This window comes from Lagenorhynchus albirostris, chromosome 2 (genome assembly GCF_949774975.1).
Source record: "Lagenorhynchus albirostris chromosome 2, mLagAlb1.1, whole genome shotgun sequence".
NCBI lineage: Eukaryota > Metazoa > Chordata > Mammalia > Artiodactyla > Delphinidae > Lagenorhynchus > Lagenorhynchus albirostris.
The window spans coordinates 3,560,090-3,582,539 of NC_083096.1; the positions used below are offsets into that span (position 1 = coordinate 3,560,090).

Below are 22,450 nucleotides of genomic sequence, written 5' to 3' on the forward strand. Positions count from 1 at the left end.
TGCAGGTGCTTCCTTCCGATTTTCTGAAAATAGAGCTGAAGGGGATCCCGCCTGTGCAGTTGCTGAACTGGGGGATTGTTTTCCTTCCAGCTGAAGGTCACCATACTACCTTCACTATGAAAGCTCCCCTTGCCAGGAAAAAGCAAACTGGTTCAGAGCCCAGGGACTTCCCATTATATTGACAGCATCCTCTTCGTTTCCAATTACAGATGAGCTAGTGGGTATAGAATCAAGGGTTGTCGCCGATAAAAGCCCACACTGTATTCGGTTAGGACTTTTCATGGTCAAGGTTCAAAGCACCCACCGCATGTCACATCTTTCCTCCCACGCACAGACACCACACCCAGAATCACAGCACAAGGGAGCAACGTGTATTCACTGGGTGCCAACTAGACGCCTAGCACTATGCTAGTGGTCCTGGCAGAAGCAAAAGAAATAGGGCTAGCTCCTAGTTGAGCTTTGTGTGGTTATTTCACTGTCACGATCCCTGGGGTCACCGGTTCAAGGGTATGAGGTGGGTCCTGCATCTGCAGTCAGATGCTCAGTGTTTCAGCCGAGTGACACACGCATGCGCATCCCCCAGATGGCTCTGACGCGAGCCCTCAGGCACCCTCCAGTCACACACATCCATGCCACTAGGACCGAACACGCATCTGCTAAATTTTCAGTTTGGGTTCTCAGCTCAGTCTTCAAATACCACTGAACCCCAAATTTAGCTAAACCGCAGAACAGGACGAATAGCTTAAACATCAGTTCTTCAGGTCGGGATCCTCAGTGGAAGCCTCCCACAGAACCAGGAGAAGAGGAGAAGATGCATTTTTTTAATCCTTTGAAAAAAAATGGTAGGCACACAACTGGCCCTCTGCAAATTTTGAAATCAGCTAGGCTTGGCTTTAGCCTTCCTCCACACCTTTTTCTACTCCTCGCTTCACTAGCTCATTCTCTCTGCCCCTCCCCAAGGTCCCTGGTCCTCATGCCATTCTGAGGTCTCCCACCCTCACCCTCTGCACATCCCTGACCTTCCCTCTTCATAGGAAAACTACGTTCCCTGGTTTAGTAATCTCAGCGATGGCTTAGGAATGGCAATTACAATTTGAATGAGGTTAATTAATCCTAATAGATGTTTAATTAGTGGAATTAACCACTGGGAGAGGAAGAAGTCCTTGATGGGGCAAAGCAGACTAAATTGTGTGACGACCAGCCTCCCAGTTCAACCCTCCTTAGCTTTCTCCCACATCCTTCCCATCCACAACTTCTGTGGATTTGCTAAAAGCTCCAGATCTTTTTACTGCTGTTCCCATGGCAGCCAGAGTGAGTGAAATGGGGCAGGGAGACAAGGGCAGCTCTTTCCCCAGCTGTTTACGCTTCCTGGATTGCCTGTCATGATTTTGATGCCGAAGGAGCAGTTTTAATACTTCAAAATGATAATTATTCTATCTGAGACACTTGGCTTCCTCGTTGGAGCCATACTTAAAGCAAGGCCACTTCCCTGCCAGGCTCCCCATTCATATCTTTAATTTTCAGGCACTCAGGTCACTAAGTGTATACATGTGGCTGTGTGCATTTGCAACCTGAGAAACATGCTTGTTTTTTAGGATAAAAAGGGGCACCGTGAACTGATTAGACACGAGTTTTGGAAAGATCAGGGAGAGGATATTTTGCAGTTTTTATAAATAGAGATGCTGAACTGAAAGAATCTTGATGTTTGAATGGAAAATATGAGCATCCTTTTTTTTTTCATTCTTTTAAAACCGATGTATTTGTGGTTATAACTTCTCAGTGCCCTTTATTGATAATGTACACCATCTACTCTTCCCTGTTTTGTTTAGGTAGGAGGTCTTTAAGGAAAGAATCTGTGCATATATTCTTTATTACTAGCAAGAAGTTTTCACTGCAGAATTATACTTGCCTAAACTATAAACAAACATATAAAGCCCTGACTAACCCCCTGAACAGGTCTTTCCTGTATTCTCATAATTCTCACTCTTCATCAATTCATCACTATTACAAGGACTTTTGTTAGGTGCCCTCTTGGAATAGGGGTGACTCTGAAAGTTTGAAATTCCAAATCCATCCACCAGCAAATGCTACACGTGGAACAGTGGTTGGAGTCCCTCACTCCGTACTTAGACGGTGTTCATGTGCTCTTTGTATTGGCACAAGTCTGAAGGAGCCACAAACTGGACTTGACATTCCTGCCCAGAGCTGGGGTGAGTGCAGAGAGGCACCTGCGGGTCTGCGGGAGACGGCAGGTGAGGCGTCTGGGCTGGTTAAACTCTAAGGTAGGAAAGCGAGATCATTGTATCAATATCTCCCCATGGCAGGGGAAAATTTTAAATACCAGGAAGTTATAAGGAGCACACTGTTATTATAGTTTACCAAACTGTGAAATGGCCCAGCCTGTTCAAGTGCAAGTCTGCTCGTCTTTAAGTTCACCTGCCAGAAGCACCCGCGTGCTCGTTTACACATCTCGGAGCCTGTCTGGGTTGATGCAGCCATAGGTGGCTCATGTTTCCAGGTGGCTTTTGTGACTTTCGGGTCACTATGAGCTTTTGGAATGCTCCATCAACTCCACAACTGAAAGTGAGGACATTTCTTTGTAGGCAGAATAAGCAAAGAATCCCCCAATATACAAGAATCTCTTACACGAGGAAAAGACCAGAAAAATGCGCGAGAGATGCGAGAGACAATGGCCAAATAGTATATGCAAGGATGCTCATTATTATGAAAAAAAGTTTAATGTAAATCAAAGTATAAATCAAAATGAAAAATGTTTATCATACTGACAGAGTTTTAAAAGATTGATAATAGCTAGTATCAGAAGTGATATGAGGAAACACACTCACAGAATTATATGCTGAGAGTCTGGAAGATAGACAACTTTTTAAGGAACAGTGTTTGGGGAGAGTGTATTTTCATTGTATGTGTGTGTGTGTGTGTGTGTGTGTGTGTGTGTGTGTGTGTGTAATGCTTCTATAATGCTGTTTTGCAACATGCATACATTAATTTTATAGAGATAATATTACAAAATTAAATTTAGTGTTATGCATGTGAATGCTTATTGTAATAATTTTTTAATTTTTGAAATGGTGTATATTATACTGTTACAAAAATGGATTGAGACATAGGTTTCCCCTTCATATATTAGTAAGCAAGAAAAATTTGATTACATTCCATTCCACAGTACAAATCAATCATAAACATAAAATAAATAACACCTATAGGTTTTAGCCCAGTAGAGAATTGAAATATCACCAAGATTATTTTCCAGAAAAGAAAACGTGTTGTATTGTTTGAAAGCATAAGAAATTTTCCAAGCTAATTTTATCACTAGTATTACTGAGCCAGAGCAAGTTAGTATTTTTAAATAATTCATCCATATGTCCAATCTATTTCATTTTAAACCTTTTTTTCTCGCACTTTGCTTCATATGTAAATCTCTGGCTTTAACGTTTTCAGGGGAAAAAATTGGGGAAATAAAAAGGTAGGAACGTTGTATGTGTGTATTTGTGCACGTGAGGTGAAATGTGGAAGCTTTGAAATAGAAAACTCTGTGTGATGTTATTCAGTCAATAAAAAAGTTTAGCATGAAAAGTTCTACGTAGCCATCAGTTCCCTCATCCTCACATTCCTTTTGTTAAAAGGAATTCCAACACTTGCAATGTTTAGATAGGTCCCAGCCACCTCCGCTGCCCTATGGTAGGAGGGAAAATGGGATAAAGATTAAATATAAATTACTGTAATTGATATAAAAGGCACTGAACATTTATTCAACCACTTACCACAGCCAATAAACTTCATCCGGATGGTACTCAAAACACTGCGTGTACCCATCACCCAGGAATGTGATGGTGTTACCCGTGCTTGTGCTTCAAGCTAAGATTGATGACCTTATTGAACAAATATCTTAGTCTTTTTACACAGAACATGTCTATTAACCAGTTTGCCTCAGAAAGTGGCACACAGCACATTATTTAGGAAAAGGCAGGAACCAATCTCAGGATGGTCAGTTTATGTACCAGATACACTTGTGGACCTAACATTAAACAGAGAACGAGTGGATCAATGGTGTCCCTGGATTCTAGGAGCATCAGAGGTTTTCCCCAGCAGAAATACCTCCCATGTCACTCTGATATTTTGCTACGAACAGGACCACGTCATCTTAAATTCTACCATTGGGACTCACAACCCTAATTAAATACTTATTTTAAAAAAAAAAACAGTGCAAATATCCCTGGAAGAAATCCAAATAGCAAAGCTGAATTATTAATCCTCAGTGTGTTTTTTTAAAAAAAATAATAAATTGTCTGTCTCCAATCATTTTCTGCTATTGAGGATCTGGGATTGAACCAAGAAAATTTCTACTTTGGGGTAAGAGCTGGGGAGTGTGAGACAAACAAAGACCTGAAAGAGGACATTCTGACCTCCCCGGGGCTACAGAAAACTTAGGTGAGCAGGAACCAGGAAAAGGATGCAGCACGTGGGGATCAGAGGACACCGAGAACCGCCTCTGTCCCCCGTCAACACACCCTGATTTTACTTAGGGGGACTTCCCTCCCTCCCCGTCTCCCTAACAACAGGCTTCATTACTTATGCCGGCCAATATTTCATGAACACCTAGATGTTCTACGTTTTACACACTTTAGTAAAATCTCACACGTAGAAACTGAACATAATTTAAACTGTTCTGATAACTTTAAAATTTAAAAAGTAAAAACAAAGAGAGACAAGTTTTTCCCTAATCCCGTCTCAGTTAAGATCGCTGCCAACCTGTCACAGCAAGAGAACTATCATTATCCCAAGAGTTCAGGGATGCTTCCGTGGTGGTACTTTCTGGGCTAGGAGGAGACGTGGTCTCTGAGGAGTCATTTCCTCGTTCAGAGATGCTTGCGAGTGAGAATGCAGTGGTGTGAGCAGGTAAGGGATCACCTGCAGGCAGAGTAGAGGGCTCTTCTGTTGTGTTCATTCCTGTCACATTCATGGGAGATGGAGGGGGGAGAAAATAAACATGTGAGTCACACCCTGAATCATATCATCTGAGCCGGCTAACTCCCCAGCCCATTATCGCATGTACATAAATATACTTACCTATATGTGTGTATATACACACACACACACCATACAGATATGAGTTATGGTGTGTGTGTGTATATGGGGTGTGTGTATATTTGACAATGCGTACACATGTATGCACATGCATATGTACAAATATAGATGCATCCAGAGGGACAGATGGAATATATAGACTTAGACAGAAAGCAAGCTGCAGAACAGGGGCTAAAGGTGAAAATGGGGAAATGAGGTGAAAGCAGCTATTCCCTGCACTCTTCTCACTTCACTGGTGGATTCTCAACTGTCCAAAGCAATTGGGTTCAGAAGGATGAAACACCAGGCGTAAAGAAGATTAAAAGAAATTGTGGAAACCTGATCAACGAAGAAAAGAATAAAGAAAGATAAATTTGGAAGGGGATTATTAGGAGGGCTAGGCATTCCAGGAGAAGAAAATGAAAGACAAGAGTTCTAGATGCACACACTGTTTTTTTTCCTTAATCAATCAAATTCAAACAAAGCAAAGCCCAAGCAAAAGACTGGAAAACAAAATTCACAAGCAAGTGTACAGATGACCCAAGTCTACAAAAATGTTTTTTTCATGATAACCAAAGAAACACAATTTGAGATACTGATATAACTTTTCCCCCAGTTTCAGTTCACTTCAGGAAAAAGGAAACTGTGGCAAGAGAAAAGAAAACTGTAGCGAGGGCGTGGTGAAGTAGGTCTGTGCACAGCTGAGATGAGCACACAAATGGAAAACCGTGCCTGCAGAGCAAATGAGCACCGTGTACTAAAGGCCTTTACATTTGTGTGCTCTCTTATTCAGGAAGTGGATTTCTTTATCTCGAAGAATGCTGAAGTACACCAGTTTAAAAAAAGAAACATGTTGTGCTCTCTGAATATTAGGATTATAGAGGTGCATTTTTTTCTGAATTTTCTGTTTAACATGTGTTTACTTCTATGAATAGCAAACTTTGTTTTGCAATATCTAATTAATAAAAAATTGAGCTATATCACACAAGCATTTTAATTAACTCAGTTCAATAAGATTGGACAAGCGAGAATAGCACAAATATGGGAAAAGGGAGAGAATGGGGGGCGAATCAGAAAAGGAGCAGAAGTGCTAAGAAGGGCAGAACTAAGAACGGAAATGGAAGATCACTGAGTAGAGAATTAAGAAATGGAAACAGAAACGACACAAGGAAGTCCCAGCTTTATTCATTAATGTTGAAGGTGATGTGAAATCCATTTTTACTAAGTACCCGTAAAACCCATCTGAGCTGCATGGAATTGCCTCGACGTCAGTGTACACGAAAGATCACAGAACTATTCTATGATTACAGAAATCCAAAAGAAAGGACAGCTGTTATATGTGTTCTTTTCCAAAGAAAAATTCCAATCCCTAAAATTTCATAGCCTAATAACTCACAAATAAATGTTTTTATTAACAAACTTTTACCTATAATTACATGTCAACATGTTCAACTAAGTAACAAGCAAATGGTGCCTTCCTGTCTTCAGTGTCAAATCCTAAATCTAACTTTAGTGTTTTCTCTCATCGTTACAGTATATACTGAATAAAAGGAGGGGAGGTGGGTTGGTGGGGGAGAGACTGGAGGGAGACAGGGATGGGGAGAGAGACAAGATGGAAGGGTGGGAGGAGCTTAAAATTCTGTCCAATAACATTCATTCACATTCAACATTATAGACGACCAATTATTCGTTTGTTGTTTTCAGGTTAAACTAATTTTAGTGTCAGCGAAGTTCCAATGATCTCATTTGCTTTGAGGAAACTGTTGCAACTTTTTCCCTTTATCACCCCCTCCATGCCTTTGCTAGATTTGAATACCAAAGAGGGAAAAATCACTGCAAATATCTCATATAACAGTGCTTTACTGTTTTGAAGAGTAGCATTCCTAAGGATTACTTCTAGTCAAGAGCAAATTCAATTCATGGTGTATGAAGAAAGGGTGTTTGGAGAACCACCCTCCACCTAGAAGCCTTAACATCCTTGCAGACATTCTAAAGCTCCATGCACATTCCCTCACTTCATAAATAAGAACTGAATTTAGGATGAGAAAGCATGCTTCAGTTGCCAATTCCACATTGCCCCTGTGCTCCCGCTTTGGAGAAATACTGGTTTCCACTGACCACATTCTCCTAGGCAGTATTTGGGAGAGAACGTTCTGATTTGCATTGGGGGCCACTATTTTAACTTACCTGGTTTCACCATTTGGGGGCTTGTTGTGATCGAGTCTGGGCAGAGATCAGGACACTCTCAGTAAGGTGAGGGTCACCTACTGTTTTAAACCTTCAGTCCCCTTTCTACTCCCTCCCATTCCCCTTCTGCAAAAGTAACCTGTTTCTATGGTGGAGATGAATTTACTCTTCTGTAAAAGGTGGAGATGCTGAGTTGCATGTCTTTAGGTGGCATAAACCAATCACAATCTGCTATGCATCAATGACTTTAACATATTTATAAAACCTCTCTGCCATGGTAGAGTTTCTTTAATAATCCACTTCTCAGAATATTTTGAATGTGCCTCATTAGAACTGTGCATTATAATTGTTAAATCAGGGTTATCTTAAGGGCTTTACTTATCTTCTTAATGCATAATGTCAACCATATGATTAATCAGGACATCAATAATATAATTTCAATAACAATATCATTTAAGTGGTGTAATTTATTTTTAACCAGATCTAATTTTTCTTTCTTCTTTGACATTTCATATATATGAATTTATTGTCAGCATCTTCATTGCTTAAATTTATCTCAGGATTAGGACACTTGTTAAGACAATTCAGTTGTACAATCGAATTTAGAAATGATTATTACAAAATATCTCAATATTGTCAAAACTTTTCTCTTGCAGGAATTTATACAGATATATAAAGTTACGTTTAGAATTCTAATTTCTCATATGGTTCCTTAACTATGAAGTTTTGCAATCTAACTAAAATAAATTGATTTATTTATAGTGGCAAAATTTAAAAAGAGATTGGAAACCTGCTATGTGATTTACTGTCAGGTGTAAGAAAAGCTATAATTTATACACAATAATATGTCTACAAATAAAAATATGTTCAGGTAGTTATCAAACTTTATATCTTACAAGCAGGAATGTTAAGAACAAGAGAATGTCAAGGACTATTCATGATTATAAAGTTGTCCCTACAAAACGATTTCCCAAGAAAATAATAGAAAATTCTATCAATGTTAAATATATAAACTTGGCAAGAATAAGTAAAATGTAAATACCTTGAGTGGAAGAAAAGGCTTGTTGTTCTGCAAAAAGGAAAACAAACATCTCTTAGAAAGTTTCAAACTTCATACATACATATGTAAATATAAGTTAGATTTATGTGTATATATCTATATATGTATATACAAACAACATCCCTATGTTAATTCACATTCACAAAGTGACAATTTTCAGTACATTTTACCCCAGTGAAACCATAGTCCTTCTGTTAATATCATGCTTACAAAGCCCAAGTATGTCAAAACTATGCTATTAGTTTTTGAATTCTCAGGTAAAATAAAAATAATAGAAAAAAAGGAGAGCTTTGGAATTAATTTCAAGTCTGCAAAAGACTTTGAAAAGACTTCTGGAAAAATTTTCCCAAATGCATTCCTTTACTGAGATGATGATTATTGATTGAGTACTTACTATATTCTAGACATTATACCACATTCTAGGATAAAATACGATCGAGTTATAGAAATTCTCTGCCCCCAGTGAGCTTAGTTCAATGTGAGATATAGAACAAAAAAAAGAAAAGAGAGAAAGAAGGAAGGAAGGAGGAAGGAAGGAAGGAAGAGAAAGAAGAAAGAAAGAAAAAGAAAGAAAGAAAGAAAGAAAGAAAGAAAGAAAGAAAGAAAGAAAGAAAGAAAGAAAAAGAAAAAAGAAAGAAAGAAGGAAGGAAGGAGAAAGGAAGGAAGAGAGACAAAAAAGAGAAAGAAGGAAGGAAAGAAAGAAAGAAAAGAAAAGAAAGAAAGCCATACAGTGTGATGACAGATGAGAAGAAATGTGATACAGAAACAATTATGAGGATCACCTAATTCAGACTCCCAGGGTTGGTGGCTGGCTGGTGGAGGAGGTGTTAGAGAGGGTCTCGTGGGTACATTTAGTCTGTGACCTAAAGGATTATGGACAGCTACCTTAGTCCTAGAATAAGAAGAAGTTGGGATTTATCTTGCAGGCTTTAGCCATCGGCAAGAGGTGTTAAGGGGAGGTCTAATGGAGAAGCATTTCAATTTTCGATCAGTCTTGTTATGAAATGGAAGATAGATTATCAGAAGGCAAAGCTGGGAACAGGAAAATGAGGAGACTTAAAGAAAAGCATATGAGAAGGATGATGTCCTACGTGAGGAAAATGGTACCCACAACTCAAAAAAAAAAAATGGGATTCATGAAACACTTAGGAAGTAGTCATCAAGGTTTTGTAAAGCTTTGAATGCAAGGAGGAGGAGGAATAATTGGAAAGACACTCAAGTTGGTAACTGAACACCTTAGTGAACTGCAGTAGGGAGACTGTGGATGCTTTCATTGAGTGAAAGAAGAAAGGAAAGCAGGTGGGAGGGGAGCATCTGATACGCCTGAGACTTCTGTGTGAAAACGCTTAGTAGCGCTATCTGTGGAGGTGAGCAGCTCAGGCTATACATCTGGGCTGAGGCTGCAGATCAGCATATGGACAGATATTACAGCTGTGGAGGTGACGATTCCAAGTCATATAAAAGAGGAGCATCCAGGATAGAACCCTAAAGGTTAATGTTGAAGGAGAGCCCAGCAAAGGCGACCTAACATTCCATGCAGTGGAGAGACCGAAGTCAACAAGACTTCAGAGCGAGGGTTGTTTCAAGAAGGAAATGATTGAACTAAGACGAGTACTAACATGGGTCACTGGATTGATCACTAGGGTCTGTGGGAATGTTGGGAAAACCTGCTTTATTGGCGTGATGGGAACTGGATTCCATCCACATCGAGTAAGACGTGGATCCATCCGCCATCTTAGTAAGAGACAATTAAATAAAGAGATCATAAAGTTCTCCCCCAAATGACAGTCAACTCACCTTGTGAAAGGGCGGCAAGCAGCAGATGGAAGTATGGGTGCGTGAGTATTTAAGGTACTTCCTGCCTTGAGATTTTATTTTCTGAGAATAAACTGATCTGAAAAAACTCTCTCCCCTCAGAAGCACCATCAGAGGTATATGACCCAGTATTCGTCAATCACATTTCCTGGCTTATTCCTCAAAATAAAATGTATTTTTGTATTTTATATATGTATATGTAAAATATATATTATATAAATATGTGTAATTAAAATATATTTTTAAAAATATATAAAATACTTTCTTATTATAGTTCTCTATGTTTTCTTCCTTTTCTTTAAATTTATTTTATTGAAGTATAGTTGATTCTACTTTTTCTTAACCATTCATACTTAATATTGCTTTAAATTTATATTATTTGCATTTTTGTCCCTCCTCTTTAGTCAGCTTTTATCTTTCTATCCCATAATATAAAATGACTTTAAAAAAAATTTTTTTTAAAGTTTTTATCTTCCTGTTAATAGTCTTCCCTTTCCTCTCGTTTATTCTTATTTCCTTCTAAATAAAGTTCTTGGAATTGTGTTGATTTGTAAAAAAAAAAAAAAAGTAATAAGAGAAATAAAATATCAGCCTATCAGTAACTAACGTCTTGTGTTTTAAGTGAAGAAAAAATAGCCCTCGTGGTAATTGTTCATAAAGAATTTAGCACATTGCCACATTCAAAATATTCAAGTTAGTTTAAGTGTATGAACACATTTCATAGAATACGTCCCTCTTCTTCATCTGAGAAATCTATAAGGTTTTAAGTATCTAAAGCTATTCTGATGTGCTGCTTCTCAGTATAAACACTTAAATCCTTGGAACTTCAGACAAGTTCACTTGATTCAGTCAGGTCCCAGAAAGATGTATCGTTTTGCTGGCATGCTATTAGTGGCTGCTTTTGAACATGATGAAGGTATGGTCCTTTTCCCTGGAAAAGCTCATAACCCATAAGACATAGAGATAGAGACAGAGATTTAATCTTCAGTGGTCTGCACAGACATTTCAGTCATAGATGTACTTTATTATGACTAATAAATAAAATCCCTTCCACCTGAGGTCAGCAAGAATCACACAAGATGAGGATGCTGAAGAAGAGAAGAAGCTTTGGCTACATAGCAAAGAGTCTTGCGCATAGTATGTGGTCCAGAAGTCATTACTGAATGATTCTGAGCATCAGTAAATGCAAGGGAGAAATCAGACCTGAAAACAGCAGCTTTGGGACAAAAGCCAAGAGCGAACATTAGAGACTAGGTGAGGAGACTGAATGTTGTCCTGAGTGATGGAATCAATTAATATAGAGGAAAAATCAAATAGTAGATTTGATGACAGAGAAAAGAGAAATCTTAATGGTACCCATACTAGCTCCATCACTAATTCCACAGACCACTCTAATCTATTGTTCTGATCTATTAATTTTTTGCCACTAAAATACGTAACACAAATGACATAGAGCATTTTATAACAAGGAATTATAATTTATCACATATTTATTGTGGACATGAGAAAAGAAATGATGGCACAACAAGGAAGCTATTTCTTTTTCACCTAAGAACTATGAAGACTAGAATAAATCTGCTAGAAATGTTTCCAACCAGTAGACCACTTATCAGGCCACATTTGTGTCAAATGCCCCAGAGATACTCATTTAATTCCAACTGGTTTGAAAGCAATGCATTTCTTTAAAGGAAATAGATGATGTTCAGTATTTTAGTCTAAGTTTGGAAAATGAGAGCAAGCTAAGTCACCAAAATGAAGAAGACAGTTACTAGAGATTTGTCTTTTTTAAAGAACATTTCAGAAATAATATTTTATTACTAATTACTAATGTGTATTGAGTGTTTACTGGGTACCAGGCAGTACGCTAAGCCTTTTGCTTGTATTTTCTTTCTGAAGCATCAAAGCAACCCTCAGGAGCTCAGAGAAGACGAATGCCTTGACCAAGCTCTCAGGGCTGGTCCAGGCTAGCCAGGGCTTGACACTGAGCCCGTCTGACTCCGCAGGCCATCTCTCCACCCTCCGGCATCCTGCTTTCCCCATCAACTTGGCCCTCTAGCCTTTCTCTCCATTTGACCTTTCAGCCAGGAAATTCTTTTAGCCAGTGTTTTAGGTTCCATAGAGGTCAGTGTTTATGAAAAGCTCAGAAGCTGAGTAAAAAAGCATCTTAATCAGGATCGGACCTCAGAGTAAATGACTCATAGTGTTACGAAGGCTAAAATAAACTTGACCCTAAATATAGACGTTCAGACTAAATTATAGTTTGCTAAGTGAATGCTCTCTGTATGGTACAGACCAATATCAGAAAATTCAGTGGTGTGTCAATTTAACTTACTACAGGATATTATTTTGACAGGAAAGGCAACCAAACAACAGTAACATCAAAAGAATTACAACTCACACATCTCTTGTTTAGCTGTGAAGAGGTTTCTGGAGTTTGGGAATAGAATAATAACATATCTGTATATCTATATATCTATAAGCTATCTATCTGTACCTATATCTACATATTTCTGGTCTAATCATGGTCTCATATCTAACATTTCCCCAAATCCTTTAACCTTCAATGCAACAAAATTCAGCGTCCATGGAACACAACATAATATCTAAACATTGATCACACTTCCTTTCTTCTCTGTTCCTGTTTACTTCCCATAAAAGCTTCTCACATTGAATATGCATTTTCTTTTCTATCCATTTATCTCAGAAGCTGATTCTAAATTTGTCCACTCAGTGATTTTTAGTGTATTAAAACACAGATGCTTATGTTTTATTTCATTTTTTTATAGAGTATTACACACACACACACACACAGAGCCTTCTATCTTTTTGAAAGAAAATTCCAAGCCCTCGGCAACACAGTTTATACTCAGTGTAAGACTAAAACCGCTTGTTCTCATGGTCACAAAATCCCTATAAGCAGATTTGCAGTCCCTGTAACACTTTTAGTCAACATGATAAATCATGTGAAAATTATTTAAGCACTCAAAACATAGGATAGAAGCACTTGAAAATAAAATTTTACAAATGTAAGCCATTCCCAAATTTAAGCCAACATTTTTAAGAAAATATTCAGGCACTACAGCAATGTAACTGGAAATGACACTTTCATTTCAATAAGCTATATCCACTAGACTACATTTTAAAAAAATATTTCAATTAGTTTTTAAAACATCAAAAAATTAACTACAATTCGGAAAGTAGGAACACATATAAAGACAATCTACATGAAATAGACTAGTTATAAATCTAAGTAATATCTAAAGGACATATCCAGCCCCCAAATAATGTGCTGACTTTTATATTAATGTGCACTGACAAATACTTCTGCAGAGACTGTCTCTTCACACAAGATAAAGTAGCAGATGGGAATTCCCTGGTGGTCCAATGGTTAGGACTCCCCGCCCTCACTGCCGAGGACCCAGGTTCAATCCCTGATCAGGGAACTAAGATCCCACAAGCCCCGAGGTCTGGCGAAAAATAAACAAAAACAAACAAACAAAAACATGATAAAGTAGAGGATGGGTGAAGTTACTTAAATATTTAGAGGAGACAATATTACCATATGTCTGCATAATTTGTCAATGTCTCATCACGTTTTGTAATTCTTCAAGTGTCCGTTGCATTTCAGACATTATCAGAACATTAGCAAAATCATAGACAGAGGGGACTGTGCTGAATTCTCATCACCAAACAGGAAGACCTGATGAGACGGGTTGTATGAGGTATTTAACTATATCACGATCTACCCACTTGGCTGCTGGGTTTGGTCACAGAGGGATCTGCTCGGCCAGCAGAGTTAATGTGGTTACGTCTGTTGCCTGATGTAGGTGGACAGCCCTGCTGTCTTTATACCCAAGTTTATGTATGACTAGAAAGCAATCATCTACTGATAGTGGAGTCAAATAGACCTGGAAAAGCAAATAAAACATCTACCTAAAGCACTTAATAACTATGTACAATAAATACCTATTTAAAATTAGGAGATTGTATTAATATAAATAGCATTACAATATGTGTAGACATTATATGCGAACAATGCTGTGAGGGTGTGGAAAACAGGTAAAGAAAAATATGTGAAATAGCGGCAGGAAATAGGAGGTCACAGGCTTAGGGTGTGACAGTAAAGAGAAGGTGTCAGGATTTCTCAAAGTGTGAACTGCATTGAATGGTCTCTTAGATTCTACACACACATCACATCCAATAAATATAATAAAAGAGAGCACTGTTATATACCTTGTGTTTCTATATATTATCCTTTGACTTTTACTCCTCGGGATAATATTTTCTACACCATTTTTTAACATACGTTAAGTGCCTGTTTTCATTATTTAGACAAAGGACTATTTATAAATCTTCCAGTAGGTGGCACCATAGCACCAAAAATCTGCAAACCATTTCCCAGCGTTATAATCCTGCTGTTGTGAATCTCCCATGGAATTGACTAGGTACATTAAACAAATGAAAATGTAGTTAACAGACCACTTGATCTTCAGAGCTGTGTTATTCTAACACGTGTCTTGTTATTGAATTTACCTTTCCCAATATGTTTCTTTTACAACTCAAAATGTTCAAGTGATTGCAAATCAAAGCTACCTTGAAGTTGCACCCCTAAGTCCCCCATCAGAGATTTCAGCAAAAACTAGGAATCAATTGAGTGAAAATGACATTTCAAAAGACATGCTTGGGCTTTGAATACCAACTGTTCCCATCACCGCCCACCATCCTGACCCCCCACTTCCTCAGAAGGAATGGAACACCATTTCCAAAGAGAATTAAATCTGTCTAGTTCAGCAAATCTGAGAAAAGTACAAGGACAGAAGGGTGAAACAGAAGAGATGAAATAAATGCTGATTTTCAGCATCCAGCCTAAAATGAATGGTCTCATGTTTTGAAGGTTGAGAATGCACACCTGACCTCCATAAACATAAAGGCAATACAAAAATGGAAAAAACAAATCAAGACAAAAAACACAGGTTAACTAAAACAGATATGTATGGTTTTCCTTGCTTACTAAGGCAGGATAATAATAAAGCAGATAAATAAAAATAAAAGGATTCTACCTTTACTTATTCTGTAAATGTGATATATGGTCCACAAACAGCAAATCCAATAAATGCATGAAATTACTAAGGACCTGTGGAGTAAGTCCTTTGTGCAAATGACAAACAAAGCGTTAGCTGGATTTCAGAGAATCATAGGAAGTAGCCTTTCCTTCCCTCCACCAGTAAATATAATAATTATAGCAAGAGTTTTCTGAAATGTTATGTATCAGACACTATGCAAACCTCTTTACATGTTTTTGCCCTTAATCATCCCAGCAAGTCAATGAGTTAGCAATTATTTTTCCTATTTTATAGGGAACAAAACTGATACTTCAAGAAGCTTGATCAGTCACACACCTAGGAAGTGGTAGGTGTGAAGGAGTCTATCCAATACTAGTTTTCTTATGCTTCATGCAGGATTTGTGTTAAAACATTGCTTATATTGTTATAAGTGCCTGGAGTCCTGCAGATAAAATCGTTGCTGCTGACCACCAGAAAATAATTTTAGACATTTCAACTGGTATAGAAACATAGGATTTTAATTATCTATTGACATGTAGCTCCTTTGATAGATAAGGAAACTAAGTCTCATTGAGTTTAAATGCCTTTCTGATTTCGTGCAATTTAGTAAGACCCATGACTTATAAGCTCCATCAATTATGACAGAATTTCAACATACCTATCGGGGAACCTCACTCTGAAATACAATGGACTTCCAAGAAACTTAGACTGAAGCCTCTAAGAAGAAGGACAGAGATCAAGATAAACAGAAGACAGACCTGGGAGGAACAAGACAGTTCAAGGAGAACACAAACCGCTAAAACCAACTATAATTCATCTTCTCAGAAATGAGACAACGTTGCATGCGTGAACAAAACAAGGGGTATTAAAAAGCAACATTCCAAGAAGAAAAAAGGAAGTCAATGGATACTGGCTAAAATCTTTGGAAAAAAGAAAAAGAAACTGCAGAACAACAGACAACACCGTTTAGAAATGGTGAAATATCTTTGTGTTTGCTTCTGGAAAGATGGAGGATGAGGGGTGGGATGGGGGCAAAGGATTGTCTTTTACTATAGAACTTACAGTCCTGTGTAAACTCTCCACACACACACACACACACACACACACACACACACACACACACTTGAAAAAAAACACAAATAAGAAAGAAAGGTATCAATTTGTAAAATTCAGTTAAGGATAAATAAGGCAAATGCACTTGGCCTTTGAGTGGAATAAAATTTTAAAATTCTTAATTTTTTAAATACAGCAATCATATCTAGCTATCTAGAGGTTGTCATACTTAGTGAAGTAAGTCAGACAGAGAAAGACAAATATCATATGATATCGCTTATACGTGGAATCCTAAAAAGTGGTACAAATGAACTTATTTACAAAACAGAAATAGAGTCACAGATGTAGAAAACAAACTTATGGTTACCAAGGGGGAAAGGGGGTGGGGGAGGGATAAATTGGGAGATGGGGATTGACACATACATGCTACTATATATAAAATAGATAACTAATAAGGACCTACTGTATAGCACAGGGAACTTTGCTCAATACTCTGTAATGACCTATATGGGAAAAGAATCTTAAAAAGAGTGGATATATTTGTATGCATAACTGATCCACTTTGCTGTACAGCAGAAACTAACACAACATTGTACATCAACTCTACTCCAATAAAAATTAATTTAAAATAAATAAATAAATAAACCAATCATATCTGGCTGTCTCCCAAACAACTGTCATGTGCCACATCACAAATATTCTTGTTCACACGTGAGCACGTGTGAGTACACACACATCCACCTCTAAAACTAGGCGTGCATTTACATGTCTTTTATATTTGGCTTAAAACATGCTATCAATTTTAGCCATTGTAATTAACTAACAAATAAGAAAAAATAATAATAAATGCAAGATGACCATCTGTAAAAGATTGGTTATTTTGCCTTACTTTCTATCTTAAAATATGTATCTATAAGTCATGGGGGAAAAAATAAACGAGATTATCACTTCTTGGGTATTGATGGCCAACCTGGAGTCTTTGATTCAGACTTGAATGTCTTAAAATGGCCCATAGTCAATTTTTTTTTCAGAAGTACTTCATGCTACATGTCCCCTGGAGAGATATATAAAGTGTGTTAATATAGTAAAGGCAAAGAGAAAATTTATGCAGCTGTTTAACCCAGAATCTCTCAAAAGCATTTGACAAAAACCCTTTTTTTTCCACGTGTGCAGGGATCTGTGGGCTGGTATTTTCTTAAAGCTCTGATGATGGTGGGGAACCAGGGTTAAGAATAATTGGTAAAAATACTTCCTCACACATTGACTCTGTAAAAACATTTCTCAGAATAGGTTTATTTATGTATTAAATGTCTTTTTATTTCTTATGAAAAAGTCTGTTTTCCTTTATTGAAATCCAGGGATAAACACCACATTTATAAAATATACTCCAGATAGCAAAAACTTTTTAATTGTATTAATCTCTTAGTAAGCATGCTTTTGTAGCTCTTTGCTTTCTCTAGGATAGGGTAAGATCGTAGTCAAAGAAATTCAAAGAATCATCGAAGGATGTTTGCACAAGTCGTGAAATTATTTTACTAGTGTCTTTAGTACTATTAATAGTTTTTACTATTTAATAATCGGCTCCTGTGTGAATGGCACTATGATAAATAAATGTATGTATTACTTCATTTAATCAGACACCCCACAAAGTAGATAGCATTGTCCTCTTTTTACAGAGGAAGGCTCAATAAATAAATCTATGCAAGGCTAAAGAGCTCATTGCAAGAGGAGTTTGGTTTTAAATGCAGATCTGACTTTAAAGAGCGTCACACTTGTGCAACTACACACTGCCATAAGGGAAAGATATTTAACGCTAAATCCAGCAGTTACTCTAAACAGACCCCAAATGAGTAAAATATCACGTGTGGACCATCAAAATGGGATTCAGAGTTAAGTCCCACATTGAAATGTGTTTTTAAAAAGTGCACATTAAAAGAGGTAGATTCTTATTTAGAGAAAAGTTGGAGGGTGGAGAAGCTGGGAAGGCGGGGAGGGGATGTGAACAGACCTCAGACAAACTAAAACCAAGCTGGGACCTTATCCTTCAGTATTTTTACCCAAATCCTCAAGGAAGGAAAAATAGAACACGCCTGAAAATGGTTTACTGTTATTACGGGCATGCTTTAAAACTAAACAAACAAACAAAAAAGACTGTGCTGATCAAACCTACGTTTCCTAAAACAAGTGGGGAGAGGGAGAGACACGGTGGGCAGGTTCCCGGTTGGTGGGTCATTGAAAGCTGGGGGCGGGGCTGCGCGTTGACTCAGTTCTGCGTCAAGGCCAGCGACTGGCAACACCATCCGCAGATTGTTTTAGACGAATCAGGAGTGAAATCTAAATCATACTCTTTTTTTTGGTGAACTAAGTACAGGATAACAAGAGATAAACAGAAGATCCACGCTAGACTGTAGGGACTCCGCCTAACCAACTGGTCTTCCGTTGGTTTATTTATTTATTTTAAACGAATTTTTATTGGAGCAGAGTTGCAAACAGCATCCCAGGGTCGGCCGAGGCTGCCCAGAAGGGAAGGGAAATAAAAGCAAAGTCTGATACACGCGCTACTAACTTCTTCTCATTTCCCCTTGCTGAAAACTCCGAAGAGAAACACTAGACTGACTTTCAAAATCATTAAAGGAACCGCGCCTAACGGGAAAAGCTCCCCTTTCAGATAGAATAGGTTTTCAACACGCTCTCCTCGCCAGACGGCTGTTTGCACAGTGAAGAGCACACCGGTGGCTTTTCTGCTCTTGTGGTTTCTCCTCCTCGGGGTACTTCTGTTTTTCTTTTTCTGAGTCTTTATAGGAAAGGAAGAGGTGTAGCTGGTGCGGTTAAGCGCACAAGCCTTTGCAAATGGTGCAGCGGGTTGCCATGGCAACGGCCGCAGCAGCCCCATCTCGGAGTTAAACCACAACTTCTCTAGTTTATAGTTTATGGTGAAGCCGGCTGATAAGACAATGAGCTCCTGCAGCAAAACTGAAGTTCAGGGTGATTTGTTTTTGTTCCAATGAAAAGGTGTTTCAAAGAGAAGATTGAGGATTAGGACGATGATTTGTTTCGCTTGGAAGCACTTCGTTTTGAAAGGCATTTGCAAATCATGTGTTTTTTTCTTTTTTTGTTGTTGTTTGTTTGTTTGTTTTGCGGTACGCGGACCTCTCACTGTTGTGGCCTCTCCCGTTGCGGAGCACAGGCTCCAGACGCGCAGGCTCAGCGGCCATGGCTCACGGGCCCAGCCGCTCCGCGGCATGTGGGATCTTCCCGGACCGGGGCACGAACCCGTGTCCCCTGCTTCTGCAGGCGGACTCTTAACCACTGCGCCACCAGGGAAGCCCGCAAATCATATTTTAGTGAGAAAAAAAAAGTTAAATCCAATCGTCTCTTCAGTAACATAAAAAGTCACCCTCTCTTGGGCTCGCAGTGAAACTGGATTCATTCATTACATAATGCAACTTGGAAAAAACAGGTTCCAAAGAGAAAAGTAAGACAAACGTGCTTATTTGTAAATAGAATTCACACTCCTTTAACCTCAAGATTATGAAATGACCAGAGTGGAGGTGAGGATATTTCACAAAGCACACAGCTCTTTATCATCACTTACAGATGTTACTCTCCCACTATGACATACCACATACCACCCTTTGCAAGCAAATGTTCTGAGCTAAATAAGTTAAGTAACTTCCTTAATATCACACTTGAAGTCTCCTGAAAGTTCACGCCTGAGAACACAGAAACGTACAGGTGAGCTTTGCTACCTTTGCCATGTTAACCGACACACTTCAGCCCTGGTCGGTAACCATTTTCCATGCTGAGTATTTCTACCAACCGTCTTAGGTCTTAGCTAAAGATAATTAGCTTATGATATAGAAAATATTAAAATAATATATGAACATCCATAAATTAACTACCCTGGAAAAGGTCATGAGATCATTTGTATTGAACATTTTCAGAAAGATTCATATTGGGTCGGTTTCTCGTGGCTTTTTATGTCAGGAACCTTCTCTCTCTTGACTAAAAAGAGGAATGTTTTTGGAATACCTACTCTCCTCAGAATATCTCTGGGTGGTGTTATTACGCTTGTTTTAGAAATAAGGCGGCTGACAGTTTGTATAAATTGAATTCAATGAATACATAGAGTGATAAGTAACAGTGCAGAAACTCAAGCCCAGGCCTACCAGACACCAAAGCTCTTGCATGTTTTTACTAACCACATAAGGCCACCTCCTGGGACTGCAGGATACAGGGTAACCATTTCACTTTATTCTCGAACTTTGGTACATAGTCCGTGAATATCTAGTATCTGGGGTCTGGGCTTCTTTCCTTTTCCCTGTGCTTTCCGCTAGTCTGACTACTTATCCTATCCTATTTCACCAACCTTTATACTCAGCTCTAAACCGTGACTCCCCCTTTCCCCATGCATTTTAGTTTTTTGGCCACACCATGTGGCACGTGGGATGTTAGTTCCCGGACCAAGGATCAAAACAGTGCCCCCTGCACTGGGAGCGTGGAGTCTTAACCACTGGACCACCAGGGAAGTCCCCCTCCACCCCCCGTGCATTTTAGGTAGTGTCGTGAGTCCACTTTTACCATGTAGTGATATGCTTCATTCTTGCTAAAATATTTTAGTAGAAGATTCCAGAATCTTTACTATTATTATTGAAAGTCCTTCCCACTCTATCTCCAAGTTGCCTTTTCAATAACATTATCAATATTCTTTAATGAAATCACTTATTTCATTTCAAATTCAGTTCAAACGCAATTTATTGTCACCCAATAGGATTTCAGCACACGCCGCCTCTCTCCCTTTCAGTTTAATTTTACCCTAGTCTGGGATATCTTTCCTTCTTTGAATGACCCTGATTCATAGCCTTCCCCAAGACTTGATTCAAAATCCAACTTCATGACAATTTTCCTGGTCCCCTCAGGCCACCAAAGTCTTCTAACATTTAGAATAATAATAATGTGTAGCACTCTTGGGGATGCATATCATAGATCGACTTATCTAGTTAGTTATCTCTTTACATGGAATGTTCCAGTTAAGATCATAGATGTTTGGAACCAGCACAGGAGGGTTTGAATCTCTCCATTGCCACTCTCTAGCTGTGTGACCTTGGAAAAGTGACATACCCTCTCTGAACCTCAGTTCTTCTCCCGTTAATCTATAATATCTGCTCATAGGGCTGTATGGCTATTAGGTAAGACAATGTCTGTGAAGCCCTTAAGTGCACTGAACACTTAAGTAGTCATTGAGCCCTTCCTCACTTAGGAACTCAAAAAATGATACTAATCACTGTTTTTGTCATCATCACCATGATTATCACCTTTGGGCATTTGACTTGTTAACTCTATTTGTGTTTCTTAAAGGTGCTAGTGAATCGTCATCCCTTGCATTTTACACAGTGGCTAATTTATGGAAGGTAAATAATAAATACCTTGGGTTTTAGTCTTAGTATATTTTGTACTTGGTAAGACAACATTGAGCAATATAATTTTGAAACTCATTGTAATATATGGTATGTGTCATTTCTCAATAAGATGAAATGGTATTGTGGTTCCTCTTGTCATTTTCATGTGCTTTTGAATTTTCACTTACATCTCTATTTATGTCATGCATTGAAGAACAGAATGTAAAACTATACCCATAACGAACTGGGCTTTGCATTGTATTCACACTGACCTGGTTTTGAATCCTAGCTCAGCCAGTTAGGACCTTGTACAGGCTAAACAGTATTTGTGAGCTTTGTTCTCCTTGTATGTAGAGACAGAACCACCACACCTCATGTATGTACAGGTACATAGGAGATTAGATGGAGTAATACTTGCAGAGGGCTTCCCAAAATGGACAGCAAGCACACAGGTGATGTTGAATAAATGTTCAGCACAGCAACACCCATCCACCCCTCTGCCTTTCACACTCAGTGGCCATCAGTGGTCATCATTTTCAGATGAGAGTCAGGAATCCAGTGGTAGTTAAAACTACCATTTTAAGAGGCTCTCAGGGCTGAACCATCTGTTTATTTAATTGGCACACAAAATCTCATTTTAGTTTTCATCATGGGTCGGGTAAGAATCTATATGTGCCTACTGTCTTGAATTATGAATGTTTGCAGACTTTTTCTATGGTTAATGCAACTTGTACTGGGCAAGAAAGGAAAGAATCTGAGTTCCACACCCAGAATATTAGCATTCCGTG

At 38.4% G+C, this 22,450-nt stretch overlaps 1 protein-coding gene across 1 annotated transcript in view; it reads right to left on the reverse strand.

The window, feature by feature from the left end:
- Positions 1-22,450, reverse strand: part of PTPRC (protein tyrosine phosphatase receptor type C) — a 127,916-nt gene that overhangs the window by 59,808 nt on the left and 45,658 nt on the right. Inside the window, exon 3 of the mRNA XM_060126813.1 lies at positions 8,315-8,341. Coding sequence (XP_059982796.1) covers positions 8,315-8,341 — 27 coding nt within the window. The remainder of the gene's footprint in view (positions 1-8,314; positions 8,342-22,450) is intronic.